The following is a 16,230-nucleotide window of genomic DNA, read 5'->3' as shown; positions in this document are numbered from 1 at the left end:
AGTAAAAAAAATGTACTGAGCAAATGTCAAATTGTCTTTTTACCAAATTACCGTACAACCGACCACGTATTTATCCTGGACACCTTAATTGACAAATAAGCAAAACAAAACAAAGGCAAAGTCTTCTCATGCTTTGTTGATTTCCAAAAAGCTTTTGACTCAATTTGGCATGAGGGTCTGATATACAAATTGATGGAAAGTGATGTTGTGGGAAAAACATACAAAACATACAAACATACAAAACATACAAACATACAAACATACAAACATACAAACATACAAACATACAAAACATACAAACATACAAACATACAAAACATACAAACATTACAAACATACAAAACATACAAACATACAAACATACAAACATACAAACATACAAACATACAAAACATACAAACATACAAACATACAAAACATACAAACATACAAACATACAAAACATACAAACAACAAGTGTGTGGTTGAAATTGTGTGTGTGGCAAAAAACACACACATTTCTTCCCACATGGCCGTGGGGTGAGACAGGGATGCAGCTTAAGCCCCACCCTCTTCAACATATATATCAACGAATTGGCGCGGGCACTAGAACAGTCTGCAGCACCCGGCCTCACCCTACTAGAATCTGAAGTCAAATGTCCACTGTTTGCTGATGATCTGGTGCTTCTGTCCCCAACCAAGGAGGGCCTACAGCAGCACCTAGATCTTCTGCACATATTCTGTCAGTATCATGTTCTGACCTTAGTTCTTTTATGTCTTTGTTTTAAGTATGGTCAGGGCATGAGTTGGGTGGGTTGTTTATGTTTTTTTTCTCTATGATTTGGGATTTCTGTATTTGGCCTGATATGGTTCTCAATCAGAGGCAGCTTGTCCCGAATTGAGAACCATACTTAGGTAGCCTGGTTTCACTTTTGAGTTGTGGGTGCTTATTTTCCGTGTCAGTGTTTTGACCCACACGGAAATGTTTTGGTTGTGTTTTTTCATGTGGTCGTTTATTGTTTTGCTCAGTGTTCATTATTCTTATTTTTAAAAAACAAGATGAACACTTACCATGCTGCGTATTGATCCGATCCTTGCTACTCCTCCTCAGAAGAGGAAGAGGAAAGGCGTTACAGTCAGACCTGGGCCCTGACAGTAAAACTCAGTAAGACCAAAATAATGGTGTTCCAAAAAAGGTCCAGTTGCCAGGACCACAAATACAAATTCCATCTAGACACCGTTGCCCTAGAGCACACAAAAAACGATACATACCCCGGCCTAAACATTAGCACCATGGGTAACTTCCACAAAGCTGTGAATGATCTGAGAGACAAGGCAAGAAGGACCTTCTATGCCATCAAAAGGAACATAAAATTTGACATACAAATTAGGATGTGACTAAAGATACTTGAATCAGTTCTAGAACCCATTGCCCTTTATGGTTGTGAGGTCTGCGATCCGCTCACCAACCAGGACTTCACTAAATGGGACAAACGCATTCTGCATACAAATTCTGCAAAAATATCCTCCGTTTACAACGTAACACACCGAATAATGCATGCAGACCATTCTACAACCACCTTAAAGGAAGCGATTCCCAAACCTCCCATAACAAAGCCATCACCTACAGAGAGATGAACCTGGAGAAGAGTCCCCTAAACAAGCTGGTCCTGGGGCTCTGTTCACAAACACAAGCAGACCCCACAGAGCCCAAGGACAGCAACACAATTAGACACAACCCAAAAAATTTAACTAGAATGCTATTTGGCCCTAAACAGAGAGTACACAGCGGCAGAATACCTGACCTCTGTGACTGACCCAAACTGAAGGAAAGCTTTGACTGTGTACAGACTCAGTGAGCATAGCCTTGCTATTGAGAAAGGCCGCCGTAGGCAGACATGGCTCTCAAGAGAAGACAGGCTATGTGCTCACTGCCCACAAAATGAGGTGGAAACTGAGCTGCACTTCCTAAGCTCCTGCCCAATGTATGACCATATTAGAGACACATATTTCCCTCAGATTATATAGACCCACAAAGAATTCAAAAACAAACCCATTTTGATAAACTCCCATATCTATTGGGTGAAATACCAGTGTGCCATCACAAAAGGAAGATTTGCACATAATATGACATTTGAAATGTCTTTATTCTTTTGGAACTGTAATGTAGTGTAATGTTTACTGTGAGTGTTTTCTTGTTTATTTCTCTTTTGTTTATTATCTATTTAACTTGCTTTGGCAATGTAAACATATGTTTCCCATGACAATAAAGAGAGAGAGAGGAGCGAGGAAAGAGAGGTTCTAATCTAAAAAGAGAGAGAGAGAGAGAGAGAGAGATCCTTTGTGCATTAGGGGTGTCCTGTCTGCTCTGGGTAGAAGTGCTGTCTGTCAGCTAAAGGGGAGGCGAGCCGAACACGGATAGATACTCTCCCTGATCACAGCTCATCAATTATTGAGTGTGTGTGTGTGTGCTTATGTGCATAAATATAGTATATGTGTGTGTGTGTGTACGTGCGTGCATACCGTATGAGTGTATATGTGTACATCCCTCTCACACACTCCTCTCTCTGTTTGTGAAGGTGGCCACTGTTCCGTCGGCCCAGTCTCTGCGTCTGATGGAGTTCAGTTTCAGTGACTTTGAGCTGTCCGACGCTGAGACCACTCAGGCCACCATACGCATGTTTGTAGACCTCAACCTAGTCCAGAACTTCCAGATGAAATACAAGGTGTGTGTGTGTGTGTGTGTGTGTGTGTGTGTGTGTGTGTGTGTGTGTGTGTGTGTGTGTGTGTGTGTGTGTGTGTGTGTGTGTGTGTGTGTGTGTGTGTGTGTGTGTGTATACGTGACTATGTGCATGTATGTGCACATACCTGTATGTGTGTGAGTACATATATGTGTGTTTGCACATTCATAACAACAGCTCCACCACCCTCTTAATCAGTGTTCCTTAACACACCACAGTGGCCTTGTCATGCATCACTCACAATAGATGACTAATGACATCATAACCTATAGAATGCGAAGGACTTTGAGGTTCAGAAAAAGGTCATAATGAATGTCAATTTTTATTATCAAATCATTATTGAACAAATGTGTGAGTCACTATGCATTGGCTGATAGGGAGTTGATTGGAAGCTTATGCCGGTAAATGGATGGACATGGAAAGATTGGATGAACAGAATCCAGTGATTCTATTAGCAGGGTGGTCTAAGTTTTCCTATAACACCAATCAGATTGCCAGTCTGGCCTATTTGAAGCTCTACTGCTTGAGAATGGACATATACAATTAAAGTCACTGTCATTCTGTCTGTTCTCTATTTTCTTGTTTAACCTTTCCCTCTCTCTTGCTGGCCATTTTTGCCCCCTCCTCCCCCCACCTCCTCTTCCCCTCCAACTCCTCTTTCCCTCCTCTTCCCTTCCCCCTCCTCTTCCCTTCCTCCTCCCCTCCTGTTCTTCCTCCTCTCCCACCAACTCATCTTCCCCTCCTCCTCCCCTCCTCCTCTTCCATTCCTCCTCCCCTCCTCTTCTTCCTCCTCTCCCACCACCTCCTCCTCATCTCTCCCTCTTTCTCCCCACTTTGTCTTGTCTATCTCCTACTGTGTTCCTTCATATCCCCCCCCTCTCCCCCTTTTCCCTCCGTTCCCCCTCTCTCTCCCTCTCTGTAGAGTCTGTGCCAGTGGATCCTGAGTGTTAAGAAGAACTATAGGAAGAACGTGGCCTACCACAACTGGAGACACGCCTTCAATACCTCCCAGTGCATGTTCGCCTTGTTCAAATCTGGCCGGTTACAGGTGAGTTCAGCCAATCAATGGCCAGCATGGAAGGGGTGCAGGGTCACTCCGTCCAATCAATAAATCATATATCCCCAGCAGGAGGTCTTATTTGTGTCATTCCGACCAATGGCTATTGAGTCAACATGCTGTAACTGTGCTGTTACCGGGTCAGTCCGACCACTGTGTTCTGTCAAGTCAGCATTCGCTTCCAGTTACCTTAATATAATTATATATATATATATATATAATTAAATATCAAATGTTGTACCTCTGAATGCATTACTCTGGCGTCTTAGTTGGAAGATATCAGATGTAATATGATATAGGAAGAATCATTATCATAAATAGTCAAAGACACTTGAACAAACAAGTACTGTATCTCAGACAGAAACAGAACTCAACGTATCCCAAACACTCAGTTCCAGTCCAACCCAGTTCTAGTCCAACCCAGTTCTAGTCCAACCCAGTTCCAGTCCAACTCAGTTCTAGTCCAACCCAGTTCCAGTCCAACCCAGTTCTAGTCCAACCCAGTTCCAGTCCAACCCAGTTCTAGTCCAACTCAGTTCCAGTCCAACCCAGTTCTAGTCCAACCCAGTTCCAGTCCAACCCAGTTCCAGTCCAACCCAGTTCTAGTCCAACCCAGTTCTAGTCCAACCCAGTTCCAGTCCAACCCAGTTCTAGTCCAACTCAGTTCCAGTCCAACTCAGTTCCAGTCCAACTCAGTTCCAGTCCAACCCAGTTCTAGTCCAACTCAGTTCCAGTCCAACTCAGTTCTAGTATATAACCCTCGGTACACACACCCAGCTCTGTTCTGATGACTACATGCTCTGTTCTGGTGACTACATACTCTGTTCTGAAGACTACATGCTCTGTTCTGGTGACTACATACTCTGTTCTGATGACTACATGCTCTGTTCTGAAGACTACATGCTCTGTTCTGGTGACTACATGCTCTGTTCTGGTGACTACATACTCTGTTCTGATGACTGCATGCTCTGTTCTGAAGACTACATGCTCTGTTCTGATGACTACATGCTCTGTTCTGATGACTACATGCTCTGTTCTGATGACTACATGTACTGTTCTGATGACTACATACTCTGTTCTGATGACTACATGTACTCCCTCTGTTAGATTAAAGGTTACTATCCAGGTGTTGCTAACAAATAGCTGTTGAGTTAATGTGTAAGCTGCTCTCTCAAGCAGACAGTGCTAAGCGACTGACTCCCCTCTCTGTGTGTGTGTATGGACATGTGTGCATGCGTGCGTGCACGTGTGTGTTGAGAGTTGTTGTGTGAGTGTGTTTGCCCAACCCTTGTTGTATCGCGTGTCGTAATACTGGCCTGTGATAAATACATGTGTCCTTCCATAGAGCTAGAGGAGTATATAACAGCTGTGGAAAGATGTGTTGAGGTGTGTGTGTGTAGTTGTGTGTTCATGGTCTATAATGTATGTGTTTAGCTGGTGGCCTGTGATGGAAGTTGGTGCATTGATACTATGACTGTTAATAATGAACGACATCTTAGTGGATGGTGTGATTCATCCTCTCCTCTCCTCTCCTCTCCTCTCCTCTCAATTCAATTCAATTCAATTCAAGGGCTTTATTGGCATGGGAAACATGTGTTAACATTGCCAAAGCAAGTGAGGTAGACAACATACAAAGTGAATATATAAAGTGAAAAACAACAAAAATTAACAGTAAACATTACACATACAGAAGTTTCAAAACAGTAAAGACATTACAAATGTCATATTATATATATATACAGTGTTCTAACAATGTACAAATGGCTAAAGGACACAAGATAAAATAAATAAGCATAAATATGGGTTGTATTTACAATGGTGTTTGTTCTTCACTGGTTGCCCTTTTCTCGTGGCAACAGGTCACAAATCTTGCTGCTGTGATGGCACACTGTGGAATTTCACCCAGTAGATATGGGAGTTTTTCAAAATTGGATCCTCTCCTCTCCTCTCCTCTCCTCTCCTCTCCTCTCCTCTCCTCTCCTCTCCTCTCCTCTCCTCTCCTCTCCTCTCCTCTCCTCTCCTCTCCTCTCCTCTCCTCTCCTCTCCCTCTCCTCTCCCTCTCCCTCTCCTCTCTCTTTCCCCTCCATCTCCCTCTCTGTCAGAGTAATATGACTGATCTGGAGACCCTGGCCTTGATGATCGCCACTCTGAGTCATGACCTGGACCACAGAGGGGTCAACAACTCCTACATACAGAGGTAGGCTGCAGTACTGTGTGTGTGTGTGTGTGTGTGTGTGTGTGTGTGTGTGTGTGTGTGTGTGTGTGTGTGTGTGTGTGTGTGTGTACCACAGAATCTCACAGTGGTTGTGTGTACGTTTCTATCAGGAGTGACCATCCCCTGGCCCAGCTCTACTGCCACTCCACCATGGAGCACCACCACTTTGATCAGTGTCTCATGATCCTCAACAGCCCAGTAAGATCACACACACACACACACACACACACACACACACACACACACACACACACACCCTTATGAATTAATTCCACTATTCACTTAGTTAATTCTGCATTTATTCATTTGGAACAATAAGGCATTGTTCACCATAATGTATTTATCATGTGTGTCAGGATTCTATTGGTGTTTCCTCATTTTCTCTTTGTAGGGCCAATTCCATGAGCTCCAGCTGCTAGTCTAGTCTTGTCTAGGAGATAACACTGCTATGGTGTAATTAAGCACTGTGAATAAGAGACCTGATTTATCTTCATGGACACAAATTCACTGGAGAGCATCAGTTAGCTCATCTGGATGTAGTAGACACACACACAAACACAATCATTAAACACACACATTGCAAAGATAAGGAGAACAGATCCAATTGATGAATTGACTGTTTTCTAGTATTGTGGAATTGCGCTGCCATGGCAACCATGCTGTAGTTGAACCTAATAATGGCGCCGGAGGGAATGGCGGCCATTTTAAGGTGTTCCTGACCTATTGTGCTATTTGGTGTGCATTTCTTTGGCGCTAATCTGAACTTTTTTTGTACATAATGTTTCCACCATCGTTTCCTATAACTTCTGGGCATCAGAACAGCTATCACTAACCTCGTTTTGAATGAGGACTTCTACTTCAATGAGTCGGAGGCGAAAGACATATTGATTATCGCGGTCCAGGCCCTAAATCCCAACACTCGAAGAAGGATGAGACACCGCTATAGAGGCCGGCGTGCGGGATACCTGACGAGACTACATCGGCGAGTGGATAAATCGCCTCTACCGTCCGTTTTATTGGTGAACGTGCAATCACTGGAGAATAAACTGGATGAGTTCTGTTCGAGACTATCCTATCAATGTGATTTGAAGAACTGTAATATCATATATTTAATCAGAGTTGTGCCTGAAGAAGGACATGGAAAATATAAATGTAGCTGGTTTTTCTATACATCGGCAGGACAGAATGGCGGCTGCGTTCTGAGTTCTGTGAAGGTTTTGTGAAGAATGCACATATTAACAGAGGTGACATCACAAAGGTCAAAGGTTAAAAGATCAACAACTTATGCAGGTGTTCCTAACCTAACATTGAAGGTCAGAGGAGGGGGTGTGTCTGTTAACAAGAACTGGTGTGTGATGTCACATTAAGGAAGTCTTGAGGTTCTGCTCGCCTGAGGTAAAGTACCTCATGATAAGCTGTAGACCACACTCTACCAAGATATTTTGTGTAGCTGTCTATTTACCACCTCAAACTGATGCTGGCACTAAGACCGTGCTCAACAACCTGTATATGGCCATAAGCAAACAAGAACATGTCTACCCAGAGGCCGCGCTCCTAGTGACCGGTGACTTTAATGCAGGAAAACTGAAATCTATTTTACCTCTGCCTTTGCCATCCGTACTATTAGCCAACGCACAATCGCTGGAACATAAATGGGATGAACTAAAAACACGTATGTCCTACCAACGGGACATTAAAAACTGTAATATCTTATGTTTCATAGAGTCGTGGCTGAACAACGACATGAATAACATACAGCTGGTGGGTTATACACTCTATCGGCAGGATAGAACAGCAGCCTCTGGTAAGACAAGGGGTGGTGGTCTATGTATATCGGTAAACAACAGCTGGTGCACGATATCTAATGAAGTCCTGACGGGCCGCTCCCAGGTGGTAAGGGTAGGTAACAACACATCTGCCACAGTGATCCTCAACACAGGGGCCCCTCAGGGGTGCGTGCTCAGCCCCCTCCTGTACTCCCTGTTCACTCATGACTGCACGGCCAGGCACGACTCCAACACCATCATTAAGTTTATCGATGACGCAACACTGACAACGGTGAAACAGTCTATAGAGAGTAGGTTAGAGACCTGACCGTGTGGTGCAAGTACAACAACCTCTCCCTCAACATGATCAAGACAAAGGAGAAGATTGTGGACTACAGGAAAAGGAGAACCGAGCACGCCCCCATTCTCATCGACAGGGCTGTAGTGGAGCAGGTTGAGAGCTTCAAGTTCCTTGGTGTCCACATCACCAACAAACTAATATGTTCCAAGCACACCTAGACAGTTGTGAAGAGGCCACGACAAAACCTATTTCCCCTCAGGAGACTGAAAAGATTTGGCATGGGTCCTCAGATCCTCAAAAGGTTCTACGCTGCACCATCGAGAGCATCATAAAGGGTTGCATCACTGCCTGGTATGGCAACTGCTCGGCCTCCGACAGCAAGGGACAACAGAGGGTAGTGCGTACGGCCCAGTACATCACCGGTGCCAAGCTCCCTAACCATCCAGGACCTCTATACCAGGCGGTGTCAGAGGAAGGCCCTTTTCAAAGGCTCCAGCCACCCTAGTCATAGACTGTTCTCTCTGCTACCGCACGGCAAGCGGTAGCAATGCAGGTCTGAAACTAAGAGGTCAGTGAACAGCTTTTACCCCCAAGCTATAAGACTGCTAAATAGTTAATTAAATATCTACCCGGAAAATCTGGATTGACCCTTTTTTGCACTAATCTCTTTTGATCCATCACATACGCTGCTGTTACTGTTTATTACCTATCTGTTGCCTAGTCACTTTATTCCTACCTACTGTATACAGTGCCATTGGAAATTATTCAGACCCTTTGACTATTTTCACATTTTGTTCGGTTACAGCCTTCTAAAATGTATTCAATATTTTTTTCCCTCATCAATCTACACACAATACCGCGTAATGACAAAGCAAAAAATGTTTTTAGAAATGTTTGCTAATTTGTTAAAAGTTTTTTTTTTTAATATTACAAACCCTTTACTCAGTACTTTGTTGAAGCACCTTTAGCAATGATTACAGCCTCGAGTCTTCTGGGGTATGAAGCTACAAGCTTGGCACGCCTGTATTTGCGGAGTTTTTCCTATTCTTCTCTGCAGATCCTCTCAAACTCTGTCAGGTTGGATGGGGAGCATCGCTGCACAGCTATTTTCAGGTCTCTCCAGAGATGCTCGATCGGGCTCAAGTCCGGGCTCTGGCTGGGCCACTCAAGGAGATTCAGAGACTTGTCCCGAAGCCACTCCTGTGTTGTCTTGGCTGTGTGCTTAGGGTCATTGTCCTGTTGGAAGGCGAACCTTCGCCCCAGTCTGAGGTCCTGAGCGCTCTGGAGCAGGTTTTCATCAAGGAACTCTCTGTGCTTTTTCCTCGACCCTGACTGTCTCCCAGTCCCTGCCACTGAAAAACTTCCCCACAGCATGATGCCGCCACCACCATGTTACATCGTAGGGATGGTGCCAGGTTTCCTCCAGACGTAATGCTTTGCATTCATGCCAAAGAGTTAAATCTTGGTTTCTTCAGACCAGAGAATCTTGTTTCTCATGGCCTGAGAGTCTTTAGGTGCCTTTGGCAAACTCTATGCGAGCTGGCCACTCTACCATAAAGGCCTGATTGGTTGAGTGCTGCTCCACAGAAGAACTCTGGAGCTCTGTCAGAGCAGGGTTCTTGGTAACCTCTCTGACCAAGGCCCTTCTCCCCGATTGCTCAGTTTGCCCGGGCAGCCAGCTCTAGGAAGAGTGTTAGTGGTTCCAAACTTCTTCCATTTAAGAATGATGGAGGCCACTGTGTTGTTGGACCTTCAATGCTGCATACAATTTTTGGTACCCTTTACCAGATCTGTGCCTCGACACAGTACTGTCTAAGACCTCAGGATAAATTTCTAGTCTCATAGCAAAGGGTCTGAATACTTATATAAATCAGGTATTTCTGTTTTTTTATATTTAAACATTTGATAAAATTTCAACAAACCTGTTTTTGCTTTGTCATTATGGGGTTTTGTGTGTAAATTGCGGGGGAATTTTAGAATAAGGCTGTAATGTAATAAAATGTGGAAAAAGTCAAGGGGTCTGAATACTTTCCCAAAGGCACTGTATGTACATACAGTATATACCATTTGTGGAATTACAGATTTATTTTGTTTTTACCATTTAATCAGAACCAGCCTTTTGATATGACATAACGGGTTTCTATTTACCATATGTTGGTGTAGGGGAGATCACGCGTGTCGTAGAAAAACTACATTGAAAAGGAATTAGTGCAGGTGCAAAAATAAGTGATCCCCAAGTTGCATTGGTTAAATCAAGTAGGTAAGTAGTATCAGGTGGGTAAATAATTGGGTACAAAATGAACCAATCAAAGGAGAGATTATTAGGAAAGAGTTTGTGTTGGACTCTGACAGAAATAGGAACCTAGTCAGTTTGGTGTTACCCATCCAGCTGAATACAAAGCACACCATGCAGAGAGGATAGGAGATCTCAGAGGACAACAGGATGAGGGTAGTGAGAGCACATCAGTCTGGGGAGAAGGCTATAAAATCATCTCAAAAAGATTTGTGCTCTTTCAGTCCACTGTGAGGCAAATCATTTACAAATAGAGAGCGTTTAACGTGACAGAAACTCGGCCTAGAAGTGGACGCCCTTCCAAGGTATCCCATAGAGCCACAAGAACAATAATACATCAGATAAAAGCCATCCCAAACATAACATCTAGAGATTTGCAGACCTTCCTTTCTGCATCTCAGGTAACTGTGCAAGCTCTAATAATAAGAACACTGAATCCAAATGCCCATCATGGGAGGGTTGATAAGAAGAAGCCTCTGCTGTCAAACTGCCTGTCTTAACCAGAGACCACCTGGACAAACCTGAAGGTTTCTGCAAGTCCATTCTATGAACCGATGAGTCCAAAATGGACACTTCTGGTTACAATCAACACTGCTCTGTTTGGCGAAAACCCAACACTGCCTACCACCAAAATAACCTTTTCCCAACAGTCAAGCACGGTGGTGGGAATGACAAGATCTGGGGCTGCTTTTCCTCCTCTGGACCTGGGTGACATCATTAAGGGAACCATGGATTCTGAGGGATACCAGGAGATTCTTCAGCAGAACGTCAGGCCATCAGTCCAGAGCCCGAAAAGGGGTCTTCCAACAAGAACAACAACAGCAAATTTACCAAAGAATGGCTCAGGAGAAAGAAAATTTGTGTTTTGGATTGGCCAAGTCAAATTCCTGACCGAAATCCAATCGGGATGCTGTGGCAGGACCTGAAACGGGCAGTTCATGCCAGACACCCCTCAAACCTCACTCAATTGGCTGAGTTCTGTAAAGGGGAGTGGGCAAAAATCCCTCAACACAGATAACAGTCAGAGACTGATTACTGGCTATAGGAGACGTTTACTACAAGTTATCACTGCTAGTGGAGGTGCCACAAGCTATTGACTGAAGGGGTTCACATATTTTTGCACATGTCACATGAGTTTCTGTTAAATAAATCACTTTTGTTAAATAAACAATTAAAATATATCATCTTTATTTGTTTCTGTCATTTACCTGGAATGCCTTTATTACAGATCGGGGTTTAGAGATAAGGATGATAATGACAGCAAAATAATGACCAGCCCTGTAGGGTTCACATACTTTCAAGCAACACTGTAACTCTGCACTCAACTACCTCATACCCCTGCACACTCGGTGCTGGTACCCTGTGTATACAGCCACGTTATCATTACTCATTGTGTATTTATTCCTTGTTATTATTCTTCATTTAATTTTCACATTTTCATGTGACAAAACTTTAACTGGGTCAATAATTTGTCATCCCTGCCTCCCTCTCTCTCTATCCCTGCATCTCTCTCCATCCTTATCTATCTCTCTATCCATCCATCCCCCCATTCCTTCTTCCCTCCTTCCCTTTCTCTCTCTCTCTCTCTCTCTCTCCTTCCTTCCTTCCTTCCTTCCTTCCTTCCTTCCTTCCTTCCTTCCTTCCTTCCTTCCTTCCTTCCCTCCTCCCTCTCTCTCTCCACCACTTTCTCCACCCCAGGGGAATCAGATTCTAAGCAGTCTGTCTCTGGATGAGTACAAGGCCACTCTGAAGATGATCGAGAGGGCTATTCTGGCTACGGACCTGGCTCTGTACATGAAGTAGGTACAATGTCACACACAGCTGGGATGCGCACAGAGGGGAACCGTTCAAGTCACATTTTAATGCAGAGTTTTCATTAGAACTTCAATTAAGATTGATGGGCGGTGAAAAATGTCAAGGTGGAAGTTGTATTCAGACCCTATTCATTAGAAGATTTAGTAATAATGTACTAAAGCAGTAATTGACTATATCTCTCTCTATCCTCCCCCCTAACACTTTTTCTATTTTTCACAACTCTCTCTCCTTATCTCCTAATCTCATCTCTTCTCTCTCTCTCTCTCCTTATTGCCTAATCTCAGCTCTTCTCTCTCTCTCCTTATCGCCTAATCTCAGCTCTTCTCTCTCTCTCTCTCTCTCTCCTTATCGCCTAATCTCAGCTCTTCTCTCTCTCTCTCTCTCTCCTTATTGCCTAATCTCAGCTCTTCTCTCTCTCTCTCTCTCTCCTTATCGCCTAATCTCAGCTCTTCTCTCTCTCTCTCTCTCTCTCCTTATCGCCTAATCTCAGCTCTTCTCTCTCTCTCTCTCTCTCCTTATCGCCTAATCTCAGCTCTTCTCTCTCTCTCTCTCTCTCTCTCTCTCTCCTTATTGCCTAATCTCAGCTCTTCTCTCTCTCTCTCTCTCCTTATCGCCTAATCTCAGCTCTTCTCTCTCTCTCCTTATCTCCTTATCTCAGCTCTTCTCTCTCTCTCCTTATCGCCTAATCTCAGCTCTTCTCTCTGTCTCTCTCTCCTTATTGCCTAATCTCAGCTCTTCTCTCTCTCTCCTTATTGCCTAATCTCAGCTCTTCTCTCTCTCTCTCTCTCTCTCTCTCTCTCTCTCTCTCTCTCTCTCCTTATCGCCTAATCTCAGCTCTTCCCCCTCTCTCTCTCTCTCTCTTTTTTTCTCTTTCCCTCCCTCTCCTTGTCTGAAGTGTGGGCGTATGACTAGACTGCAGGCAGATGGGGAGAAAGACAGATATCAAATTTACTGCCTATCTTTTCAGGAGGAGAGGAGAGTTCTTTGAACTGACCAAGAACAGCCAATTTGTCTGGGACGATGACTATCATAAAGACTTGCTGAGGTTAGTGGACACAATATGCATATACATATTCACCTGGGGACAGCTTGGTTGTGTGTCTTTCAAGGTTGGGATCAATTCTAGTAGATTCCCATAGACTTGCAGTTATTGTGCTAATGTTAGTTAGCATTGGCTTGCGTACATCTCCCTCTAACGTCCTTCATACTGGACTCAGAGATATAAACATGGATCCACGAGTTCATCTGACTTTGGGGAAGTAGGAAAAGGGCCTCATTGCCAACATCTCGAAGTATCCCTTTAAAACAGTACAAAGTCTTTATTAGGTGTTAAGCCTATGTTAAAATATGCTTAAAATTATTAGAAGACAAAAAAAAGGAATTGTGATCGTGTTGAATTGTGTTTGAAATAAAGATAGACATGGTTTTAAAAAGGTTGTGGTCATATTTCATTCAGTACAGAAATGTGTAGGAGGCTCAACCTACCCTGTCCCTCAGTTCAATTTACCCTGTCCCGCAGTTCAACTGACCCTATCCCTCAGTTCAACTTACCATGTCCCGCAGTTCAATTTACCCTGTCCCGCAGTTCAACTGACCCTGTCCCTCAGTTCAATTTACCCTGTCCCGCAGTTCAACTGACCCTATCCCTCAGTTCAACTTACCATGTCCCGCAGTTCAACTGACCCTATCCCTCAGTTCAATTTACCCTGTCCCGCAGTTCAACTGACCCTATCCCTCAGTTCAACTTACCATGTCCCGCAGTTCAATTTACCCTGTCCCGCAGTTCAACTGACCCTGTCCCTCAGTTCAACTTACCCTGTCCCGCAGTTCAACTTACCCTGTCCCGCAGTTCAATTTACCCTGTCCCTCAGTTCAACTTACCCTGTCCCACAGTTCAACTTACCCTGTCCCGCAGTTCAACTTACCCTGTCCCGCAGTTCAATTTACCCTGTCCCGCAGTTCAACTGACCCTATCCCTCAGTTCAACTTACCATGTCCCGCAGTTCAACTGACCCTATCCCTCAGTTCAATTTACCCTGTCCCGCAGTTCAACTGACCCTATCCCTCAGTTCAACTTACCATGTCCCGCAGTTCAATTTACCCTGTCCCGCAGTTCAACTGACCCTGTCCCTCAGTTCAACTTACCATGTCCCGCAGTTCAACTTACCCTGTCCCGCAGTTCAATTTACCCTGTCCCTCAGTTCAACTTACCCTGTCCCACAGTTCAACTTACCCTGTCCCGCAGTTCAACTTACCCTGTCCCGCAGTTCAACTTACCCTGTCCCTCAGTTCAACTTACCCTGTCCCTCAGTTCAACTTACCCTGTCCCTCAGTTCAACTTACCCTGTCCCTCAGTTCAACTTACCCTGTTCCGCAGTTCAACTTATCCTGTCCCGCAGTTCAACTTACCCTGTCCCTCAGTTCAACTTACCCTGTCCCTCAGTTCAACTTACCCTGTCCCTCAGTTCAACTTACCCTCTCCCTCAGTTCAACTTACCCTGTCCCGCAGTTCAACTTACCCTGTCCCGCAGTTCAACTTACCATGTCCCGCAGTTCAACTTACCCTGTCCCTCAGTTCAACTTACCCTGTCCCGCAGTTCAACTTACCCTGTCCCTCAGTTCAATTTACCCTGTCCCGCAGTTCAACTTACCCTGTCCCGCAGTTCAACTTACCCTGTCCCGCAGTTCAACTTACCCTGTCCCGCAGTTCAACTTACCCTGTCCCTCAGTTCAACTTACCCTGTCCCTCAGTTCAACTTACCCTGTCCCTCAGTTCAACTTACCCTGTCCCTCAGTTCAACTTACCCTGTCCCGCAGTTCAACTTACCCTGTCCCGCAGTTCAACTTACCCTGTCCCTCAGTTCAACTTACCCTGTCCCTCAGTTCAACTTACCCTGTCCCTCAGTTCAACTTACCCTGTCCCGCAGTTCAACTTACCCTGTCCCGCAGTTCAACTTACCATGTCCCGCCTATCCCTCAGTTCAACTTACCCTGTCCCGCAGTTCAACTTACCCTGTCCCGCAGTTCAACTTACCCTGTCCCGCAGTTCAACTTACCCTGTCCCGCAGTTCAACCTACCCTGTCCCGCAGTTCAACCTACCCTGTCCCTCAGTTCAACTTACCCCATACTTACCCCATAAGCTGTTTACGTGAATTCTGATTATCTACACATCCTGAAATCTATGTAGATAACTTTGTTAGAAACAATATTTCCCTTGATGGAGTGATGCTGAGCGTAATGGTTCAACATAACCCACTCTCTTGCCTTGCTTGTCCAACAATATGCTTGTGTATCACCTGCTGTAGGTCAATGCTGATGACTGCATGTGACATCTCTGCCATTACCAAGCCCTGGCCAGTACAGAAGAGGGTAAGTGAAAAGTGGGATCACATTCACTAGCCTCAAGACTCACTTCATAAACTCAACTATGTTCTTGTTACTGTCTTGTTACTGTGTTCTTGTTACTGCTATCTCCTTTGATATTCTTTCAAACGTTTCATTTTTCACTCACACAGCTCACAGCTCTCATTGTTCTCCTCTCCATTTTCTTTTCACCCCTCCTTTTCACCCCTCTCCATTTTCTTTTCATCCCTTAGATTATGTTCTCTTTCTGTCTCTGTCTCTCTTCTTCTCCTGGTGTCATTTCAACTTCCCTGTGTAAGTCTCTTCCTCCTGTTCCTCATCAAGCTCCCTAGGTGCAATGGAAGGAGAGGTTCTGACAAGTCTCTAACCGTGTGTGCGTGTTTGTGTGTTTGTGTGTTTGTGTGTTTGTGTGTGTGTGTGTTTGTGTGTTTGTGTGTTTGTGTGTTTGTGTGTGTGTGTGTTTGTGTGTGTGTGTGTGTTTGTGTGTGTGTGTGTGTGTGTTTGTGTGTGTGTGTGTTTGTGTGTGTGTGTGTTTGTGTGTTTGTGTGTTTGTGATCAAAGAGCTCTAGAACTCTTCTTAGAGGAGGATAGAGACTCAGCTCTAGACCCAGACTCAGCTCCAGACCCAGACTCAGCTCTAGACCCAGACTCAGCTCTAGACCCAGACTCAGCTCTAGACCCAGACTCAGCTCTAGACCC

The 16,230-nt window shown here is 44.5% G+C and overlaps 1 protein-coding gene across 2 annotated transcripts in view; it reads left to right on the top strand.

Annotated features, from left to right (window-relative positions):
* The window catches only part of LOC109896475 (cGMP-specific 3',5'-cyclic phosphodiesterase-like), a 147,711-nt gene that overhangs the window by 127,515 nt on the left and 3,966 nt on the right, over nucleotides 1-16,230 (top strand). For both annotated transcript variants that reach the window (XM_031832550.1, XM_031832549.1), the window contains exons 13-19: nucleotides 2,559-2,705; nucleotides 3,643-3,768; nucleotides 5,880-5,974; nucleotides 6,103-6,190; nucleotides 12,051-12,151; nucleotides 13,135-13,212; nucleotides 15,474-15,537. In XM_031832550.1, the coding sequence (XP_031688410.1) occupies nucleotides 2,559-2,705; nucleotides 3,643-3,768; nucleotides 5,880-5,974; nucleotides 6,103-6,190; nucleotides 12,051-12,151; nucleotides 13,135-13,212; nucleotides 15,474-15,537 (699 nt within the window). The remainder of the gene's footprint in view (nucleotides 1-2,558; nucleotides 2,706-3,642; nucleotides 3,769-5,879; nucleotides 5,975-6,102; nucleotides 6,191-12,050; nucleotides 12,152-13,134; nucleotides 13,213-15,473; nucleotides 15,538-16,230) is intronic.

This window comes from Oncorhynchus kisutch, linkage group LG9, assembly GCF_002021735.2.
Source record: "Oncorhynchus kisutch isolate 150728-3 linkage group LG9, Okis_V2, whole genome shotgun sequence".
Taxonomy (NCBI): domain Eukaryota; kingdom Metazoa; phylum Chordata; class Actinopteri; order Salmoniformes; family Salmonidae; genus Oncorhynchus; species Oncorhynchus kisutch.
Note: the sequence above shows the minus strand (reverse complement) of the source record. Positions and strands in the feature narration are given on the sequence as shown.